This window comes from Aedes aegypti, chromosome 3 (genome assembly GCF_002204515.2).
Source record: "Aedes aegypti strain LVP_AGWG chromosome 3, AaegL5.0 Primary Assembly, whole genome shotgun sequence".
Taxonomy (NCBI): domain Eukaryota; kingdom Metazoa; phylum Arthropoda; class Insecta; order Diptera; family Culicidae; genus Aedes; species Aedes aegypti.
The window spans coordinates 369,578,571-369,601,824 of record NC_035109.1 but is presented as its reverse complement, the minus strand read 5'-3'; the positions used below and the strand labels follow the sequence as shown (position 1 = coordinate 369,601,824).

Below are 23,254 nucleotides of genomic sequence, written 5' to 3'. Positions count from 1 at the left end.
ATTCAACCCATTTCTAGCGTAACATTTGAAAAGGGCCTAACTGCAAAATGTAAACAAACTTGATTATTCATTATTCGTATCATTTTTTACGTAAATTACTCCTACATACTCTTACGGGCATGCAAAATGCATTATTAAGGGTAATTTTATTCAAATTTAAAAGGGCCTATCTGAAAATGATAAAACTAAGAGGGCCTAACTGGTCATAAAAGGGCCTAACTGAAAATTTCCATCAAAATCAGATTGGCCCTTCCGTGCATTTTTAATTGTCCTCCATATTTTTCAATATTTAGCCATTGTATAGTGCTTTTCTCACATAATGGAACCTGGTGAAATAATTGAAAAGGGTCTATCAGCATAACGTAAAAATTGAGAAATGCTCGATTGAAGATTCTGTAACATATTGATTGTTACTATTTTAAACTCATTGCTATCTAATAGTTTTAAACTTTGGTTCGGCACTCATAGTCTATTACTGGGCCACGTAACGTTTTGAATCTAACATAACATAAAAACTAGTAAAAAATGTTGAATTCAAACATCATCGGCAGATAGGCCCTTTTACGAGTCTTCAAACCAGTTAGGCCCTTTCAATTAGGCCCTTTAATTGAACATGGTTTCAGTTAGGCCCCTCCAGTTAGGCCCTTTTATTTAACATAGTTCCAGTTAGGCCCTTTTGGAATTTGTTAAATTTATTGATTATTGAATAGATTTTCAAAGTTTTAGAACATAATCAATCGATTATGTGAGAAAATCAACATTGAATATTGAAAATTCTTTATTGAAGATTCAGTACTATATTGATTATTTATATTTCAAACCCTTTCTCCTATTTACTAGTTTTATACTTGTGTTCGACACTCATAATAGTCTACTAGGTGGCCCATAACGTTTTAAATCCTAAATAACAAAACAACTCGTGAAAATGGTTGAATTCAAACATCATCGGCAGATAGGCCCTTTTACGAGTCTGCAAACCAGTTAGGCCCTTTCAGTTAGGCCCTTTGATTGAACATGGTTTCAGTTAGGCCCCTCCAGTTAGGCCCTTTTATTAAACTTAGTTCCAGTTAGGCCCTTTTGGAATTTGTTAATTTTATTAATTATTGAAGTGATTTTCAAAGTTTTAGATCAAAATCAATCGATTAGGTATGTGAGAAAATCAACATTAATTAATAAAAATTCTTTATTGAAGATTCAGTACTATATTGATTCCTATTTCAAGCTCATTCTCTTTCTTACTAGTTTTATCATAATCTTAATACGAAGTTAGTTAAAAAACTGATTTTTTATCCTGGAAAAAAATCAATTACATTAGAAATTTTGAATAATTTTTATTTGTTAATTTTTATTTGTTAATTTTTATTTGTTGCCTCTAGTTGTGGATCGAGTTCCAAAAGTCGCGATTTTCACAAAAACAAATTCGTTTGTATTTGTAACAGCTCTGCAAGAATTGTTCTTATACTTCTTCTTGGCATTACGTCCTCACTGGGACAGAGCCTGCTTCTAAGCTTTGTGTTCAATGAGTACTTCCACAGTTATAAACTGAGAGTTTTCTTTGACAAGTTGCCATTTTCGCATTCGTATATCGTGTGACAAGTACGAAGGTACTCTATATTCAGGAAAGTAAAGGAAATTTCCATTACGAAAAAACCTGGACCGACCGGGAATGGAAGTCTGATACCTTCAGGATGGCTTTGCTTTGTAGCCGCGGACTTAAACTGCTCGGCTAAGGAAGGCCCTCAAGTATAAAACAAGTAAAAAAGTGAATGGGTTTGAAATAGATATAATCAATAAGGTACTGAACCTTCAACCGAGAATATCCAACATTTAGCTATTACATTGTTTTTCTCTCGCTTTATTTTATTTAAAAACTATGAAAATCACTTCAATAAGCAATAAAATCAACAAATTCCAAAAGGGCCTAACTGGAACTATGTTTAATAAAAGGGCCTAACTGGAGGGGCCTAACTGAAACCATGTCCAATCGAAGGGCCTAACTGAAAGGGCCTAACTGGTTTGATGATTCATTGAAGGGCCTAACTGCTGATGATATTTGAATGCAACCATTTTCACGAGTCGTTATGCTATTTAAGATTACTAACGTTCTGGGCCACGTAATAAACCATAATGAGTGTATAACACAAGTATAAAACTAGTAAAAAAAAGTGAATGGGTTTGAAATCTCGCGTAACAGTTCTAAAGGGCCAATGATCAAATTGTAAACAAATCGGGTTTTGATACCATTCGATAGCATCTTCCAACACCCACAAACTATGCAAACATTGTCAACATAATCATAAAACTTACCGTTATAAACTCGGTTTTCAAAACGGCCAATAACCGCTTTTTTCCAAATCATTCATTGGCCCCCACTCGAAAAGGCCAATGATTGGTTCTCGCTCCATCAAGAGGGCCTACAATCGGAAAATTTCGCAAACTGTCATTGGCCTTAGCATGGTGAGAGGCCAATGACTCTCTCTTGCTCATTCATTGAAAACCGAAAAGGCCTAGCCTTGGGCCAAGCACGCTAAAAAATTTCTATTTTGGCCAATAAAAAAGGCCCATGCCTTGATGAAAATCGAAAATGGGCCAAGCATTTAAACTTATCATTTTTTCCACATTTTTGTCAGTTTTCAGAATAAAATCAATTATTAGCGTGTAGTAATAGTAAATCGTCACTCAACTAGCAAGAAATCACATTGATTGAATTAAATACTGAAAAATCGGAATTGAAAATGTGGTGAATAATATTCAAATCGAATTTTCTCAGAGTCAACGATCTGAGGATTGGCCCTTTTGAATTGTTACGCGAGAAATATCAATAATCAATATGTTGCTGATTTTGTATAGAATAGTTTCCAATATTTAGCTTGTATGATATTGTGTTGTTTTCTCACATAATCATTAAATGTTGTCGAAGAATTATGCAAATCACTTCAATAATCAATAAAATTAGCAAATTCAAAAAGGGCCTAACTGGTTTGAAAATTCGTAAAAGGGCCTATCTGCGGATGATGTTTGAATTGAACTATTTTTACAAGTTGTGCTATTTCAAATTCAAACCGTTGTGAGCCACGTAATAGACCATTATAAGTGTCGAACACAAGGGGTTATCCGAAAATGACGTCCATCAATTGGGGCCTCCTCCAATGGGGGGATGTACGAAAACATGACAGTATATGGATTGGGTATTAGAAAAAGCGTGACAGAGGGGGTAGAAGGGTTCTAGAAATTCCGAAAAACGATGGAGGTCATTTTTGGATCTTCCCCAAGTATGAAACTAGTAAAAAGCGAATGGGTTTGAAATAGGAATAATCAATATGGTACTGAATCTTCAACCGAAAATTTCCAATATTTGGCTATTATATAGTGTTTTTTCACATAATCGCTAAATTTTGTTCAAGATTTATGCAAACCGATTCAAAAATCAATAAAATTAGCAAATTATAAAAGGGCCTAACTGAAACCATGTTCAATCAAAGGGCCTAATTGAAAGGGCCTAACTGGTTTGAAGATTCATAAAAGGGCCTATCTGCCGATGATGTTTGAATTCAACAATTTTTACTAGTTGTTGTGTTATTTGAGATTAGAAACATAATGGGCCACGCAACAGACTTTAATGGGTGTCGAACACAGGTATGAAACTAGTAAAAATGCAAATGGGTTTAAAATAGGAATTATAAATATGGTACGGAATCTTCAATTGAGAATTTCTCAATGTTTACGTTTTGCAGATAGGCCCTTTTCAAATGTTACGCTAGATTTGTCCAGTCGAAAGAGAATCATCTTCTCTAACAACTTTCGGAGACACGACAACATCGCAATAGGACGGTACGAGTTGTAATCCGATGCAGGCTTTCCTGGTTTTTGGATGGCAATAACTCTCACTTGTCTCACATCATCCGGAACAATGTTGCTCTCTTTGCGACGTCTGGGAGGTTTTTCAGCAAGTTGAACTTAATTCTATCCATACCCGGGGCAGAATTATTACATGAGAAGAGAGCAAGTGAGAGTTCTACCATCGAAAAGAGTCCATTGCATTCCTTTCTTCTGGATAATCACGAATAGTCATTTGAATTTGGACAGAGTCCGGACAAACTTTTTTCGCGAAATCAAATATCCATCGAGAAGAACTTTCACGATCCTCGTTTACCGATTGTACGTTCCGCATTCTTCTACCGACCATCCACAGGGTTCGCATCGACGTTTCCCTTTATAATCCGTTGACGAAGTTTCTCCAGTACCCGCGTTTCTTCGCTTTCACGAGGCTCTTGAACTTGCGGTCAAGAGAACAATACCGATCGTAGTTATCGCGCGTTCCACGTTTCCGATATTCTTTAAACGCATCTGATCTTTCGCGATAGACTCCGGTGCATTCGCCATCCCACCACGGGGTGGGCGGCCGACGTCGTACTAAAGATCCTGGAATCGGTTTACGCTGAGCTTGAAGAGCACTGTTTATAATCAACGCGGATAAGAATTGATATTCTTCCAGCGGTGGAAGTATATCGACCGATTGCTCATTTACGGAGATCGCTTCAGCGTATTTTCCCCAGTCGATATGCTTCGTGAGGTCATACGCTACGTCGATCTGGTGTGTTCGACACGAATTATTGGTAACTGAAATTTTGATAGGCAGGTGATCACTACCATGGGGATCCTGAATTACTTTCCACATGCAATCCAAGAGAGATAAATTTGTAGTCAAAATCTTATAAAAATTCTAAAGAACAATTTTGTAGAAAATCCTGAGATATCCTTGGAGGCATCTGGAGAAATTTATAGTTGAATATTACAACATGTTTTAAACGGGAGTCCTGGAGGATGTTCTAGAAAAAGCTAATTGGAGAATCACCGGATAAAATCCTCGAGGACTAAGGGTTTTTACAAAAAATATCTGAAATAATATGTGAAGAAATTTCTGATGAAAGCCTTGTGGTATTTTTTGTGATAATGTTTGGAAAAATCTTGGTTCTATTTTGAGATATAAAAAAACAAATTTTTGGAGGAATTCCTTAGGAAAATTTTTGGAGAGTGAATATCTTAAATATAGATATGAATCCATCCCTTTCGTAATGTCGTCGTAATACATCAATGAATGTTTGTCCTTTACTGGCACATCTGCTGGTATGTCGTCGTAATGTCGCAAAAAAATATAAGGTACCGTGGGGCAAGTGGGTAATGGAATTCGCATAGTTGAGATTCTTCAAATTCTAGAGACTTTAAATTGAAACAAATGAGGTCATGTATATTTTTAGCTTGACTCCCACCAAATATAAGCAGCATGCTGAAATTGATTTTTATGAAAAATTGAAGAAAAAATACAGAAAAAGTTTTTGAAAAATGTCTCCTTACTTTTCACTTGCCCCAAAAGTGGGGCAAGTGAAAAGTTTACCGTTTTGAACAATAAATTCAAAAACAAACAGTTATATCCACGATTTCTATAAGCTTTAACATTTGTTAAGGCTTCCCAATGAACAATAACATAAGTAATATGTAAACAAAGAAAATATTTTTCTTTTCGTTTGAATTTTCTTCGGTTCAGTTATGTTAGTTGAAATGATTCGACAACATTATAACTGCAACATTTCCAATGTTAGTTTTTACATTATAGGACAGCCATTGCATTTCTGCTCTGTATAATTCCCACCGCTCGTTATTTGTTTTTGAGAAAGTCGGATATGACGTCGGATAACTCTTCGGGAGAAATCAAACGGAATCCTTCAATAACGTATTTAGAATCTTTTTTATGTGGATAGACCTATATCCCATTTTTACGTTTTGAACGAGATTTTCGTGTGTTCTCTAATATTGCAACTTTTCAGTCAACGTCTTCCTTTTAATTGGCTGCCCGAAGTAGACATATTAATATTGTAATGTTTGGCCACATCTTTTAGAGAAGTTCCACGATTTCTAATAGCTTTTAACGCTTGAGTATAGTGTTTCTTGAGTTATCAGCACGTTATGTTTTTCTATGATAATGACGAACCATGTTTACTTATGGCTACTTAAAGAGAAAACACAAATTCAATCTCTTATGATAAACTTTTCACTTGCCCCACCTGATAAGAAAATTGACGGTGTTTAAATTTAGTTATTTTTAGGTCTACGTCGAATAAAATTTTAAAACTTTTTTATTGCAGTTTGAAACTGTCACAGGGGACAACTAAGAAGTGGTACAGGAAATTATTTTCCGCAACTTTTTTCCACTGAAAATATTAAAATAAGATTGTACGCCGCCAACTTGTTACGGAGTAACAGTTGACAGGTTAACAATTTTTCGCTCTATTATGCAATAATGGCTGAAAAATCTCAGAAATATCTTACCTATCGTAATGTTCTCAATGGCCTCAAAGGTTTACGCATGAGTTCAAAACGTTTTTTTTCACATATTCAGTGAAATATATCAATTGTTTTCACTTACCCCATTTACCCACTTGCCCCGTTGTACCTTATTTGAAAAAAAAAGTTTTAAAAATAGTTTCAGAGAAATGTCTGGTCTGATTAAACTATTTTGTCCGGGTTCCTGTTAGGTTTCGGTTTTTGATTACTGTTTTGTCTCTTTTCGGTCTCTTTTTGGTTACTTTTTAATCTCTTTTTTCCTGGAAGGAGGTCTCTAAATTTCATATTTTCAAGAAACTCATTCATTTTTAAAATTAACATCAGAAAAAAAAATTCGAAAAGTAAACTGGAACTTGAACAAAAATCAATTCGAAATTTCGTAACAATCATGACTAATTTAAAACTTTTTCGAATGAAATGCAAACATTTATAATTTAATCATATTACCACAGTCAAATGTTATACGGTCGAACGCGCTTACCCAGGGGCTTGATAATCCGTGTTTCTATCATAAAAAAAATGGATCCGGGATCCAAAAGTTTTACGAATTATTTGTGTTAATTTAGATTGCAGATATATTGCCACATATCCTAATAAAGTTTAATTTAGCGCCCATGAAGCTGTCTAAGTTATCCAAACGACCGATAGAAATGAATGGTACATAATCTGTACAAAAAATACTTTCAAGAAGACACATACTGATGCACTTGAATGTTCCGTTCATTAATTTGTTTTAGACATATAAAATTACAGTATTTCTTGAACCTGGAATTATTTTTAGAAAACCTGGAAAAAACCTGGAAATATCAGGGAATTTCATTTTGCTAAACGAGTAGACACCCAAGCAGGTCAGGCAAAAAATCACAGCATCTGAAAGAATTGTTCAAATATGATTCATAGAAATTATATTGTTACATTGGCTTCTTCGTTTCAGAAACGACATCCTCATCCAGGTGGCCAGCTGTCGGTTGTGCATGAAATTCGACACGGTAGACAACATGTTCAATATGAAGCTGAACATCAGCGACGGTCACTCGCTCCAGTGGATGGCCAAGAAATACTTTGCTCAGTTCCTTTTGATTGCCGAATACGCCGAGGAGGGATACTTCTGCGAGCGATGCACCGTACAGATTGATATGAGTCACGCCTTTTGGCGGGAAATCAGCGAAAAATCACGCAGGTTCAAGTTGTTACTTCGGAAGATGACGACCGAAAGAGTGGAATTCAGTAGCAAGGTTGAAAGTGGAGACGATCCTAATCAATCGGAATGCACTCCAGGGGCTCTCATCATAAAAGACGAGCCCTTGGATGATGCTGACATGCAGCAGTATTTCTATAATCCCGTTGGCCAGTCCCGTAATGCGTCGATGGAAAGTACAATTACCGAGGAAAAGCCCAGTTTATCGGACCCATCTTCGATACATCTCGTCAAGCCTCCTCCTCTGAAGGTGCAGCTCAATTTCAAATGCTACGTTTGCTCCTCCCGCCACGAGAGCAAAAACGCCCTGATCCACCACTTGATGATGGACCACCAGGATCACTCGTCGCTGAACTGCCAGGAGTGCAACCTGTCCTTCAAGAATATCATCCTCTTCAACAAACATCTGGCCATGCACGATCCTTCCAAGCGAATCAAGTGCTCGCACTGTCCGTTGAGGTTCCGGAAGACCAGCGCCAGGACAAAGCACGAAGTGGCCAGGCATGGCGTTGCACCTCCACCAAAGAATCAGTACATGACTGCAAGTGCGACAACAGCGACAGCAGCAAGCAAGGATAAAGTCAAGCGCTATCCGTGTTCACAGTGCGACAAAGGCTTTATGTACATGTCCGAGCTGCAGCGGCACGAAAAGGTAGGTTCAATTTGTGACTTGCTTAGATATTAAGTAATTTTCTAGGATTTGGTTAAGTTTCACATCAATTATCGCTAGTAGATCAGTATTTTTCTGGTACTCTTTCTCTCTAATTGCTATGCCCCGCCCGAACAAAACAACACTCGAGGAGTTTTGATGGCACTATTGTGCTTTGTGTTGCATCTTCCTCGCTCATTTTGCGTTGCCTCTCTGCTTAGTATTTTATCGCTCCCTCGCAAACAGGTTATTAGGCCTCAACATCATCAGTGTTCGGTGACATATTCTAGGGCAGCGTGATTCCTTTGCCTCTTTGCGAGGGAGCGAAAAAAGGACCATATCTACAGTATTGGACAAAACATTTGCAACTTTTTCGATTTTCCATACAAAATGACCAACTTTGGTAAGCTATATCTCAGTTATTTATAGACCGATTTGAATGAAATTTTGACAGAACATCAGACAAAACTTGAATTTTAACATATATTTTTGAGTAATTTTTCCAATCACAAGTTCAAAAGCAGTAACGGTTTGACTAAAGTCAATTTTTTGACGATTTTTTATAAATGACATAACTAAACATATTGAAGGAATAGCTTCGTGGTATCTTCAGTAAAGTTGTAGATTTTAACGATGTGAACAAGTTTGCTGAAGACAGTTTTTGTGTAGGGCTATCTGATTTTGAGATAAATAGTTTTGAATTTTTCGTCGAAAATTACACTTTAGATAAACCGTTATACCGTGAAGGCCCCATACTCTGCGCACTTAAGGATTTTTAAATTTCAAACAGCTGTAATTAATTGAAAACAAAACACAATCCTCTGAAATTTTGGGAGCAAATACTTATTGATTTCATGTATAAGGAAAAAATATAAAAGCTTCACTAAGTAATGATTTTTATTGCAAATTTTTAATTTTTCTCAAGGGTGTCCGTGTTCCTAACTCTGCGCACTCATTTTTGCAATGCTCCATATTCTGCGCATTCAGGTTCCTAACTCTGCGCACTCGATACATTATTTATAACAGTTGAAGTATTTTGCTAAAAGCATTACTAGCATTCAAACTCTGAATTAATCTTAATTTTCTTGCTTTATACGGCTTTACGTCCCCAGTGGAGCGTGGAATGTCTCTAACATAGAAGTTTATTAAGTGAAGTGAATTTTATCTTTAATTCAATCCATGATAATTACTGTTACTGAATGCCATTAAGTGGAACTCTCAAAATAATCGAAATCATCATATGATTTCCAAAACATGTAATTAACTTAGTTTTCTAAAATCCAAAGCAACATACAAAAAGGGTACAAACTACATCTTTTTTGCATTCTTTCTTGGCGTGTAAAGGAAAATTAGCTTTGACTGTTTATGAATTTTCACTAGAAAATATAAAAACCAAATTTTCTTTTATTCGGTTCGGGTCCGAGTTTGAATAAAATTATTATTTTTTTTTTTTTAAAAATTTCTTTATTAGTATCATTCTAAACATTACATTCATTTCTTATATCTAGGTGTTCTGTGTTATTTGACAACACTATCATCCTAATTTGGTAAAACAAATTTAAGATTTAATTAACATTTTGTTAACAACATATTACATTTCATTTGCCGTAGCAGTTCAGTTTTTTTACAGGTGAGTTGATTGATTGGGGCAGCAGGGACGACAGTCCAGGGGCTTAACGGACCCCCCCCAGGACCTCTGCGAGTTGGGGAGTTGCCCAGGATGTGGTGAAGTTCGCAGTGGGCTCTGATGAACCTTCATAAAAACCACAAAAATCCGAATGCAACTCTGTCACAGCGACCGGTGCCGCTTAAAGTACCCTAGCCCAAACTAACAGGAGTGCCAACCGGCACATCAGGATTGATACCAGTGAGATCCTGATTATGGCATACTGGTCGCGATACAAACGGACAAGGCATGGAATTACGAGTAGGAGTGCTTTGAGCACATTGGGACCAACGCCAGTACGGCCCCAATTATGTATACTGGCAGCGCACGACAAAGGACAAGTAACGGTATATGTACTGGATAATATGCTTTGAGGCTGACAGCGGCGACATTCTACTCCCTTAGTAGGGTCGGGTGACACTGGCCCGAAACGGCGAGTGGGTTAATGGCGCAGGCTGCCCCCGTCCCGTAAAACCGTGGCAGGCCTTAGAGTACGTTCCAAATCCGTCGCCTGGTTGTTCCAACTGGGCGGGAGTAGGCTCAGATGCCATTACCTGACCTGCGCCGATCCGGCTCTGAACATAGTACCCCATAAAGGACTATGTCAACCCTAGCATGGCCTCCCTGCTTGCATAGATAACCATGGGATTATAAAGGCGACTATTCCAGCGGAGATGGATAGCGGCTCTTAGGGGGACCCATAAGAGATGATCAACCAAAACAAACAACTAGCGGAATGTGAAGGAGAGGCTTCTGGACCTACCAGTAACCGGCTAAGGAAGGAGGCGACCAACTTTATTGAAAACAGTGTGGGCAAAAGCCTAGATACTGTGACGACGGCAGGCACTGGCCGCTCCAGTGCAACATGTGTGGTGACCGATGGCCCGGGACTAATCGAGGCCATGGATCGCAATAGCGAGTACCTCCCTAAAATGCAGGTAGCTGCTGAGCAACTTGATGTCATCATCGAATATGTTAAAAGCAAAACAAATATCAGCAAAGACTTGAAAACAAGTCTACTGAAATTGCGACAATCAGTCCTAGCTGCAAAGCAGGACTACGAGAAAGCCAAGGAACAACTGGGCAAGGTAGAAGGCCAAAAAGACACTAGGTCGTGTCAGACCGAAGTGTTTTCCTTCACAGGCAACGCGAATATATCTGATGATATTATTCGATACGCGATGCGGAAGAGGGAAGCTTCCGGTGATGAATACGTGGCGAAAAGACGTATGGTTGCTAAGGGAAAAGTGACCTACGCGGCCGTCCTCCAAAGCGGAAAAGCTGGCACGAGCCAAGCCCCGCGATCAAGAGGACATGGCAACAAAGGAGAACCCAACACCAATCCTAAGGCCAAGAAAGCCAAGAAAAAGGAGCCACGGGTTAGCCGGAACCAGGCAGTGCATCCACAGGAACCACGGGCGCAAGGCAACAGCAACCCGTGGATACGAGTTGGAAATAAGAAAAAACAGAGGAAACCGAAAACGGAGCCCAAGGAGAGCGCTAAACCGAAAACAGCGAAACGTAGGAATTTAGGCGAAGCCCTCGTTATCAAAACAGAGGAAGCAAAATACGCCGAGGTTCTGAAGGCGATGCGAAGCACAGAGAAGCTATCGCCATTGGGCGCAGACGTGCGAAGCATAAGGCGAACTAGGATTGGTGAAATGATCCTAGTCTTAAAGAAGGACGCCAAGGAAAAGGGTGCAGTCTATAAGCAACTGGCACAAGAAGTACTTGGTGACGAGGTTGATGTAAGATCCCTTACTGCTGAAGCGACTCTCCAGTGTAAAAATCTGGATGAGGTCACCGATGCAGCGGAGGTCTCGGCTGCCCTCAAAGAGCAGTGTTACATCGACGTAGCCAGTAAGGCCATCCACCTTAGAAAGGGCCCGCAGGGCACCCAGGTGGCGGCGATCAGGCTGCCGGTCGCAGAGGCCAACAAAGCGAAGAACTTGGGCATACTCAAGGTAGGCTGGTCGGTTTGCCGGCTGAGCATACAACAGCCTCCTGAAGTTTGCTTCAAGTGTTTCGGGAAGGGCCATAAGTCATGGAATTGCAATGGTCCCGACAGAAGTAAGATGTGCAGAAAATGCGGCGCTGAAGGCCATAGGGCAAGCGATTGTAAGCAAATCGCTAAGTGCCTAATATGTGTCGACAGAGCAGACAACGGACACTTAACGGGCGGACCCAAATGTCCGGGCACAAGCGGAGTATCAAAGCAGCCAAAACGGAAGTAACACAGTTAAATTTAAACAACTGTGATGCAGCCCAGCAGCTGCTTTGGCAGTCAGTCTCGGAAACCAAGACTGACGTGGTGTTATTATCGGACCCATACCGCATACCAGCCAACAACGGGAACTGGGTGGCGGATAGGTCTCAACAGCTAGCAGCTATAGGGACGACAGGACGATACCCAATCCAAGAAGTAGTCTCTAGCTCAAATGACGGTTTTGCGATAGCAAAAATCAACGGCGTGTTCTATTGCAGTTGTTACGCGCCCCCAAGGTGGTCGATTGAGGAATTTTCCCACATGGTTGACAGGATGATGGCCGAACTAGCTAATCGGCAGCCAGTAGTGATAGCTGGCGACTTTAATGCATGGGCAGTGGAGTGGGGTAGCTGCTGCACCAATCAAAGAGGCCAGCTATTGTTGGAATCCCTGGCCGCATTAAATGTAGAACTGGCAAATGTGGGTACAGTGAGTACCTTCCGCAGAAATGGTGCAGAATCGATCATCGACGTGACGTTTTGTAGTCCTAACCTTTTAGGTACCATGAACTGGCGCGTTGATGACGGTTATACTCATAGCGATCATCAATCGATTCGCTATAGTATAATACCAGGCGGGCAGAAGGCAGCGCGATGTAACTCGACCCAAGCCCGAGGATGGAAAACAGCGCGCTTCGACGGCGAAGTATTCACTGAAGCCCTGAGGCGCGAACGAAACACTCTGGACCTAAACGGTGAAGAGCTAGTTGCTATGATATCACGAGCGTGTGATGCTTCCATGCCGAGAAAAGCCCCTCCTAGAGAGAACAGGCCGCCAGTGTATTGGTGGTGCGAATCAATTGCAAATCTTCGAGCAATCTGCCTTCGGGCTAGACGAAGAATGCAACGCGCACGCACAGAAGCACAAAGAGAGGAACGCGGTGCAGCATTCAGAGAGGCAAAGTTGGCTCTCAAAAAGGAAATCAAGAGTCGAAAACGGGCATGCTTTGAAAGTCTATGCGAGAGTGCCAATTCTAGTCCATGGGGTGACGCCTACAGAGTGGTAATGACTAAGACCAAAGGAGCCATAGCGCCCCAAGAGAAATCGCCCGAGTTGCTGCGATCGATAATCGATGTACTCTTCCCGCACCATCCCATAAGCCCATGGCCCCCAGCGCCGTATGCGGCAGATAAAGGAGAAGAAGTGGCGAGAGTGACGAACGAAGAGCTGGCAGAAGTCGTGAAATCATTCGCGTCAAACAAGGCACCGGGACCCGATGGTATCCCGAATGTTGCCTTAAAAGCGGCAGTGAACACGGATCCGGACATGTTCAGAACCACGATGCAACGCTGCATTGATCAAGGAATCTTCCCGGATGTATGGAAGCAACAGAAATTGGTGCTACTACCAAAGGCGGGGAAACCACCAGGTGACCCGTCGGCGTATAGACCTATCTGTCTACTAGATACGACGGGCAAGTTATTGGAGAGGTTGATTCTCAACAGACTAGTACCGTATACGGAGAGTGCGGACGGCCTGTCCAACAACCAGTTTGGATTCAGAAAAGGTAAATCTACTCTGGACGCCATCCAGTCGGTCGTTCAAACAGCTGAGGTGGCAATCGAGCATAAAAGGAGCGGCATCCGTTACTGCGCGGTTGTCACTCTGGATGTGAAGAATGCGTTCAACAGCGCAAGCTGGGAAGCAATAGCACACGCGCTTCACCGCCTCAAGGTACCGGTGCAGTTGTGTAAGCTTCTAGAAAGCTATGTTGATGGTAGGATTCTACTGTATGACACAGAGGAGGGGCAGAAAAGCGTTCGAATTACCGCGGGAGTACCCCAAGGTTCAATCCTGGGCCCGCTGTTATGGAATGCGATGTACGATGACGTACTGAGGCTGCCCCTTCCGACGGGTGTTAAGATTGTTGGCTTCGCCGACGATATCACCCTAGTGGTCTATGGTGAATCGATGGAGGAAGTAGAGTTGACAGCAGCGCACTCTATTTCCCTGGTTGAGGAATGAATGAAGTCTAGGAAACTAGGACTGGCCCGTCACAAGACTGAGGTGGTGGTGGTCAACAACCGCAAGTCCGAGCAACGGGCGCTTATCTCGGTAGGTGATTGCACCATAGAGTCCAAGCGATCCCTTAGGCATCTTGGGGTAATGATCGATGACAAGCTGAGCTTCGCTAGCCACGTTGAATATGCCTGTAAAAGGGCATCTACGGCTATAGCGGCGCTTTCGAGGATGATGTCTAACAGCTCTGCTGTAATTGCCAGCAAACGCAAGCTGCTGGCAAGCGTGGCGCTATCCATACTAAGGTATGGAGGACCAATCTGGTCAAAAGCGCTTAGAACGAACAGAAACCTAAAGCGGTTGGAAAGCACGTACAGGATAATGTGCTTAAGAGTAGCAAGTGCATACCGGACGGTATCTAAAGAGGCCGTGTGCATCATAGCCGGGATGACGCCCATCGGGCTCATCATCAAGGAAGATGTTCAATGCTTCAACCAAAGGGGTACCAGAGGAGTCCGCGACACGTGTAAAGAGGAAACGCTCAGAAGCTGGCAGCTGGAATGGGATAACTCCACTAAGGGTAGATGGACCCATCGACTAATACCAAATGTGTCAGATTGGTATGGTAGAAGCCATGGGGAAGTGAACTTCCACCTGACGCAGTTTCTGTCAGGACATGGTTGCTATAGACAGTACCTGCATAGGTTCGGGCACTCAGAATCTCCTGCGTGCCCCAATTGTGCTGGTGTAGAGGAAACAGCGGAGCATGTCGTGTTCGATTGCCCCCGTTTCATCGTTGTGAGAGGTCGCATGCTCACTACATGCGGAGGGGACACGTCCCCCGACAATATTATAGAGAGAATGTGTGCGGATGCCGAGTGCTGGAATGCAGTAACTACGGCTGTCACTCACATTATGTTAGAATTGCAGCGTCTATGGCGCGCCGACCAAGAGTTGGCTGCAGAGGATTAGCTCTGCCGAGGCTTGTCCCTTGTAACATTGTTTAAGTCGGCTAGGAGAAGCAGTTTGCCTAGGCTACTTCTGCTACACGTGTTGTGCTATATGCACTGGTCCCTTCCCGAAGAAATACCGTAAGGTGGTTCCGGGGAGATGAGGGTCTGAGTCCAAGGGTCATGTCGATGCACTGTTCACCACTTGAGCAATTCTAAATGAATTGCTCATGCACAGTGCATAGGCTGGTTTTAGCGGGTCGTCGTTGGTGCGTCATCCCCGCATTCCCTGAGTTATCTTCTCAGGGGATCTGTTTGCAGATTTCCCCCTTGTAAAAAACAAAAAAAAAAAACAGGTGAGTTGATTTCACCTGCTTATAAGAGAAAAAAAAACGTTTTTAATATACTTAACCTAACTTAACCTAAACATATAACGCATTAATCGTGGCAATAGAAGATTGTAACGATTTTTGCCTGAAATTATTAATGATTGTATTTGACATTTGTTCCAATGTTTCAACATTGGATATTCTATGTAACTCATTGGTACTATACCAGGGAGGAAGCCTCAGAATCATTTTCAAAATTTTATTTTGAATTCTCTGCAGAGCTTTCTTCCTGGTATTACAACAGCTAGTCCATATTGGTACAGCATACAACATGGCTGGCCTGAAAATTTGTTTGAATATCAAAAGCTTGTTCTTAAGACAAAGTTTTGATTTTCTATTAATAAGGGGATAGAGACATTTTACATATTTATTACATTTGGCTTGAATGCCCTCAATGTGATTTTTGAAAGTTAAATTCTTATCTAGCATGAGCCCTAGATACTTAACTTCATCTGACCAATTTATTGGAACCCCTCTTATCGTGACAACATGTCTACTTGAAGGTTTCAAATAAAGAGCTTTTGGTTTATGTGGGAATATTATTAGTTGAGTTTTGGAAGCATAAGGAGAAATCTTCCATTTTTGCAAGTATGAAGAAAAAATATTCAAACTTTTTTGCAATCGACTACAGATGACACGCAGGCTTCGACCTTTGGCGGAGAGGCCTGTGTCATCCGCAAACAAAGATTTTTGACATCCCTGAGGTAGCTCAGGTAAGTCAGATGTGAAAATATTGTATAATATTGGTCCCAAAATGCTGCCTTGAGGAACACCAGCTCTTACAGGAAGTCTTTCAGATCTGGAGTTCTGATAATTAACCTGAAATGTACGATTTGACAGATAACTTTGAATTATTCTAACAATGTATGTTGGAAAATTAAAGTTTTTTAATTTTACAATCAAACCTTCATGCCAAACACTGTCAAATGCTTTTTCTATGTCTAGAAGAGCAAGACCAGTAGAATAGCCTTCAGATTTGTTGGAACGGATCAAATTTGTTACACGTAAAAGTTGATGAGTGGTCGAATGCCCATGGCGGAATCCGAACTGTTCACTGGCAAAAATTGAATTTTCGTTGATGTGGGCCATCATTCTGTTCAAAATAACCTTTTCAAAAAGTTTACTGATGGAGGAAAGCAAACTGATTGGACGATAGCTAGAAGCTTCTGCAGGATTTTTGTCTGGTTTTAAAATTGGAACAACCTTAGCATTTTTCCATTTGTCAGGAAAATATGCTAATTGAAAACATTTGTTAAATATATCAACTAAAAATGATAAGCTACTTTCTGGAAGTTTCTTGATGAGGATGTAAAAAATTCCATCATCGCCAGGAGCTTTCATATTTTTGAATTTTTTAATAATAGTTCTCACTTCTTCCAAATCAGTCTCCCAGGCATTTTCGAAAACGTTCTCTTGATTGAGAATATTTTCGAACTCCTGAGTAACTTGATTTTCAATTGGACTAGTAAGTCCTAAATTAAAATTGTGCGCACTTTCAAACTGCATAGCAAGTTTTTGAGCTTTTTCGCAATTAGTTAGTAATAATTTGTTTTCCTCTTTCAATGCCGGTATTGGCTTCTGAGGTTTTTTCAAGATTTTCGATAATTTCCAAAAGGGCTTAGAGCCAGGGTCCAATTGAGAAATTTTATTTTCAAAATTTTTGTTTCTTAATTGAGCAAAACGTTTCTTGATTTCTTTCTGCAAATCCTGCCATATAATTTTCATAGCATGATCGCGAGTGCGTTGAAATTGCCTTCTCCTCACGTTTTTAAGACGGATCAAGAGTTTAAGATCATCGTCTATAATCACGGATTCAAATTTTACTTCACATTTTGGAATTGCAATGCTCCGTGCTTCAATAATGGAATTTGTTAAAGTTTCAAGAGCATTGTCAATATCAAGTTTATTTTCTAAAGAAATGTTAACATCAAGATTGGAGTCAACATACGTTTTATATATATTCCAGTCGGCTCGTAAATAATTGAAAGTGGAGCTGATAGGATTGAGAATCGCTTCTTGGGATATTTGAAATGTAACAGGGACATGATCAGAATCAAAATCAGCATGAGTAATCAGTTGGCTACAAAGATGACTAGAGTCGGTTAAGACCAAATCAATCGTAGAAGGATTACTAGAAGAGGAAAAACATGTAGGGCTATCAGGGTATTGAATTGAGAAATATCCTGAAGGGCAATCATCAAATAAAATTCTGCCGTTGGAATTACTTTGAGAATTATTCCATGACCGATGTTTGGCATTAAAGTCACCAATGACAAAAAATTTTAACTTATTGCGAGTCAATTTACGCAAGTCAGTTTGGAGCAAATTAACTTGCTGCCCAGAGCATTGAAAAGGCAAATAGGCAGCTATGAAAGTATATTTACCAAACTGTGTTTCAACAGAAACACCTAAAGTTTCAAAAACTTTAGTTTCAAATGATGAAAACAGTTGATGTTTTATACGCCTATGAATGATGATTGCAACTCCCCCACATGCCCCATCAAGTCGATCATTACGATAAACAAAAAAGTTAGGATCTCTTTTGAGTTTAGATCCAGGTTTTAAATACGTTTCGGTAATAACTGCTATATGCACGTTATTAACCGTAAGAAAATTAAACAGCTCGTCCTCTTTACCATTCAGAGAACGAGCATTCCAATTTAAAATATTTAAATTATTATTTGGATCCATTAGAAAAACGTAATCCAATAACAATTTGATTTGTAAATTTTACACCTACTTGGACTGCTTCAGTCATAGTGGTGGCTTTGAACATTGCATCAATCATTAGATTCAATTGTTCAGTTAGAAAATTAAAATCAGAGGCAGACATGTCATGTGATTTCCCATTGGAATTTCCGGTAGACGAAGAAGCGGAGTTACCTGTGGCGGTAGGGTTTTTTCCATTTGATTTGAAACAAGTAGAATGGGTACCCTTGGAACGAACAGGGGAGGAGTTCGAATTTCCTGCTACGATATCGGCAAAGGATTTACCGTGGGTAGATACATTCGAAATAGAAAGATTTGAACGGCTACCCGACGGATTAAAATTAGTTTGTGAATGAGCATGATTATGATCTTCCTGATGGGAATGATTCATGATCAAGCGATCGTTAACTGAAAAATGAGCATTGTTCGATACTCTACCAGGCAAATTCCGGAAACGACCGTTATCGTAACGGATATTATCTTTCATCTGCCTGGCACGAGCCTCAATGACTCTTTTGCGTGAAGGACAATTCCAAAAATTGGACTTATGGTTAGCCCCGCAATTACAACATATGAATTTGGTGGTATCTTCCTTCACTGGACAGACGTCTTTGGCGTGAGAAGAACCTCCGCAAATCATGCATTTAGCATCCATGCGACAATTTTTTGTACCATGACCCCACTTTTGGCACCGACGGCACTGAGTGGGGTTCTGGTAATTTCCTCCAGGTTTCTGGAAATGTTCCCATGTCACACGGACATCAAACAAAAGTTTTGCTTTTTCTAAAGCTTTAATATTATTTAGTTCTTTTTTGTTAAAGTGAACTAAATAAAATTCTTGAGAAAGCCCTTTCCGAACAATGCCAGATTGGGTTCTCTTTTTCATAATGATTACTTGGACTGGGGAAAATCCAAGTAAATCATTTATTCCATTTTTGATCTCTTCAGGTGATTTATAGTCACTTGAGACAGGGTTGCGATGGATCTTCTTCGTGAACAATGATCGACGCATCTTCGCGATCCAACATTCGCCAAAATTCATTTTTCATTTTTGCGTCACGAAGAGCATCGCAAAAAGCGAACGGATGCAACGCCGAAGAAGCAAAATAAACACACCGATAAGTGGTTCGCGAAGCCTTTCCCCTCGTAGGATTCATTTATCCACGTGCTGTTCATTCCCTTGATTCATTGCAAGGTTGCTTCTTCTCGTAAAGTCAAGCAAACACTTCAAGCTAAGCCAGCTCCACGCAGCGCATGTGTTAAAACTACACAGAATGAGGCAACCAATGCAGAACTGGCTGACTGAGTGAAAATTCTAAGTAGGTCACACTAATTCTGTGAGTTGCCGACGTTTTTGCCTTCGGCTGTCCGAGATCGATGGAAAGGGAACTGTCAATGATATCCCGCGTGGCAGCAAACAGTTGGCCGTTGGTAAGATGGGGAGTTTTCTAAGATGTTTTCTAGCGAAAAGCCGGAAGGTGGACGCATATGCGAAAGTTTTTTCCCCATTTGCTTCCGCTTCGGCTATTCAAATGAAAAAAAAATCTCTGAAATTCTTTAAAATTGGAATGTTTTTTTAATGTTTTCAGAAGCAAAACAAAAATGAAAACGAATTCCGCATTCCAAGCGTTCCTCCTCTGTGCGCAATTCACTCATTCAGTTTTGTTTACCACCGTTTGCACAAAACTGTGTACAGCCCCTTTGCACAGAATCTGTGCTGCACGGAAAGAGGCCAATTTTGTGCGCTCGGCACTTATTTTTGAGCGGAGCAAGTTTAGCGTAATTGTTGCAAGCCCACATGAAGATGATCGAAATGAATATTTTTCTGTTCTTCGCGAAGAGCAGGCAGCGTGGATCGTACCGTTCACATTACCAAGCGATGGAAAATAACCCGATGATAGCGTCGGGAGAAACAGCGATCCGAAAATGAAACACGAATGAATGAAGCGCCCGAACGGTTGTTTGTGTTTATTCGCAGATTCTGTTTTGATGCCTACGAAAATTCATCGTGCCTCGCGTTTCTGATCGTTGTTCAGCAACATTGCTTTCAAGACAACTTTGAACAAACGTTCAGTTTTGTCCGTCATAAGTAAAAAATTTGTGCTTCTTCTCTTCAAGATGTTTGAGAAGAAGTTCACGATCTTTAAGAGTTTCCGGCAAAACGCGACAGTCTCCTTTCTTTGCGATTTGGAAGGAAACCTTGATTCCCCTAATGGAGTTCAAGATCTCCTGCCTAAATCCCCCAAATTCGGAACAACTGACCACGATAGGCGGCACTCTTTGCTTCCTCACTTGAATCAAAGAGCCTGGGCTAGAGGCTGCTTCGATTTGGTGTTCGGAAAATTTGTCTAGAGCATCGAACTGATTGCTCATTTCGATACAATTATTCATTTCACCCTTGGAAGAAATTTCGCATTCCGGAGAAACGTCCTTTCTTCCATTCTTGCCACGTGTAGTGACAGTTTTAAAACCCACTTTTTTGGAAGGAAGTAGTGAATTCAGAGATTCACCCTTCCTTTTGTTAGTTGTTGATACCATGTTTAATTAATAAACGAAAGAAGACGTGACCTTCGAAAGGTTTTTTCCCAAGACGGTGTCCAAGAAGGATTACCACCGCTAGCTTTCGCCAACGGGTCCAACGAAAAATCGAAGGCACGGGTCCAAACAAGGATCGTAAAGGGATCAATAGTAGAAAAAATAGTACTGAAAAGTACTGTTTTAGTAGCACTGAAAAGTACCGTTTTTAATTTTAGCACTGAAAAGTACTGTTTTTGTAGCACTGAAAAGTACTGTTTTATTGCTTTAGGTAGTTTTTAAGAAAACTTCCAAGAGCAGAGAGAATTCGTGTACGCACAGCACGAAGGTACGATGCGCACTGAGAATAAAATTAATAAGAACCTGGTTCTGATTTGTTATATGTGAAACCCGAACATTCCTACTAAATACGAAGAATAGTTTAAGCGAAAGGGTATATCCATGCTTAATGTATTGTTCATCACTCAATCGACAAGTATCGCCGCCCTGTATAAGCATGACGTTATTAATGAACGATTCATATTTCAGATCAATAACAGTACTTTATTGGCGTTTCTATATAGCAAATACGATTAAACCTCGATGTTCCATTACTCGATATTGACTCATGAAACTATACAAAAAATCAAAATTATTCTATTGCATGGTTAGGGAGCATTCAAAAATTACGTCCATCGTTCAGGGAAGGAGGAGTCTACGAAAATGTGACAATGCATCCATTAGGTACTGTTAAAATCGCGACAGGGGATTGAGGGGACGGAGTGTAGAAATCCTTAAAATATGTTGGACGTCATTTTTTAATCTTCCCTTACTATGATGATCCCCTTAAACAATTTACCAAAACATTTCCATTCCATATCTCGATGGTGTCGACAAGTCGATGGTTCCCTTCAATATCGACCTCTGGAGGGTTGATTGTATGTTGAAAATAACGTTTTATAACTGCTGCGCATAGTAAGGGACATAGTTGAAAAATGGTTCCTTACTATGCGCACTTAAGAAGAATAAGAAAATGAAGAGAAAATAAGGTGCACTTTACCAGTGATGATTGCTCGATAAATAAACTAGTGCCTACATACTAAAAATCTGAAATATATTCTCTTTAACTTGATTCAAATGACTTAAGTGATGAGGTACTCCCTTAGCATTTTTGCTAACGGGCAGTCAATTTGGACGTTTTTCAATATTTTTAAAGCTATTTTATTTTTTATTAAAGTAATAAACGAAAATTTGTCAAGAAAATTCTTCACGTACTTTTTTATTACTATTGTATCAATATATGGATAACAAATTTTAAACAAAAATTTAAATGATTTACCAGATTTTGGTGGATTTTGGTAAAAGTGCGCAGAGTTAGGGGCCCTCACGGTAATTTATAAACCCGTGATTGGAAAAATCACTCAAAAATATATGTTAAAATTCAAGTTATATCTGATGTTCTGTGAAAATTTTATTCAAATCGGATGATAAATAACTGAGATCTAGCTTACCAAAGTTGATCATTTTGTATGGAAAATCGAAAAAGTTGCAAATGTTTTGTCCAATACTGTATCTGTGTGAAACTTGTGCTATTATCGGTTGCTTGCTACCCCGAACTCATCCAGTTAGATCAGCTGACGTGCTCCAAACGAACATGGAAAAACAATTCGATCGCTTCCAAAGCAAGCTCCAATTGGAGGACAGAAGAACTTCTTGCAACAATCTCGTTGAAAACATCAAACCGAAACTGGAGCAAAACTTGCTAGTACCTGCTCACAAAGTGTGAACTGCTGTCGGATTGCCATAAACAAGGTTCCATTTTCTCCGAGCGAAACTGAACGGCCCATTGTGAAGGACTTCCTCTGCTTCCTCGGCATTACGTTACCACTTGCTTTCGACTACCAGTCAAGCAATCCAAAAATACCGATCGTAGCCTCTCGCATACTGTTCTTGTGGCCCTTGACAGCAGAGAAATAAGGTCGCTTGTACTCATGTGCTACTTTGAAAAGCACAAAGATGCAAAGTTATGCAATCTAAAATCCTCTGCTCCACGGGAATACCGGTTTACAGATAACGAAATGATTTCAATCCTGCTTTTCGCATCCGTAACCTGGAATCTTCTGTGTTCTTCGATACCGTGTCTGCCGACGTCTCTCACCAATGAATATAACCACTCGCTAACAATTTCCATAACGATGCATTAGATACCGCCGACATTAACACTAAGACTCAACTAATAACAACCGAAATTCAAAATCTGATGGACCTTCACGCTCCGGAACGAGAAATAGTGGTCAGGAACGCACGAACACCTTGGATCACGGCGGAGATTGAGAGGGCGATTTTCTTCAGTGACTTAGCACATGCACTCTATGCGCGAAAGCCAAACAGGAGAAGAAACGATGCCCAGTGTAACGACTTCGTAAGAAAGCGCAGTTTGGCTGCTGCCTTGATTTCAGCAGCGAAGAAGCGTTATGGTGAAACTTACTTTGCTCACGATCTCCCAGCTAAAAAGCTCTGGAGCCACCTCCGGCGCGAAGGCGTTCACAACAATTCTAAGAGGAGCGATCTCATCGAACAAGCAAACCCGGACGAAATGAATCGCTTTTTCT

General features: G+C 40.3%; 1 protein-coding gene across 2 annotated transcripts in view; it reads left to right on the top strand.

Moving 5' to 3' along the window:
- Window positions 1–23,254, top strand: part of LOC5568447 (zinc finger protein 675) — a 54,647-nt gene that overhangs the window by 5,484 nt on the left and 25,909 nt on the right. For both annotated transcript variants that reach the window (XM_001652229.2, XM_021850603.1), the window contains exon 2: window positions 7,277–8,192. In XM_001652229.2, coding sequence (XP_001652279.2) covers window positions 7,277–8,192 — 916 coding nt within the window. The remainder of the gene's footprint in view (window positions 1–7,276; window positions 8,193–23,254) is intronic.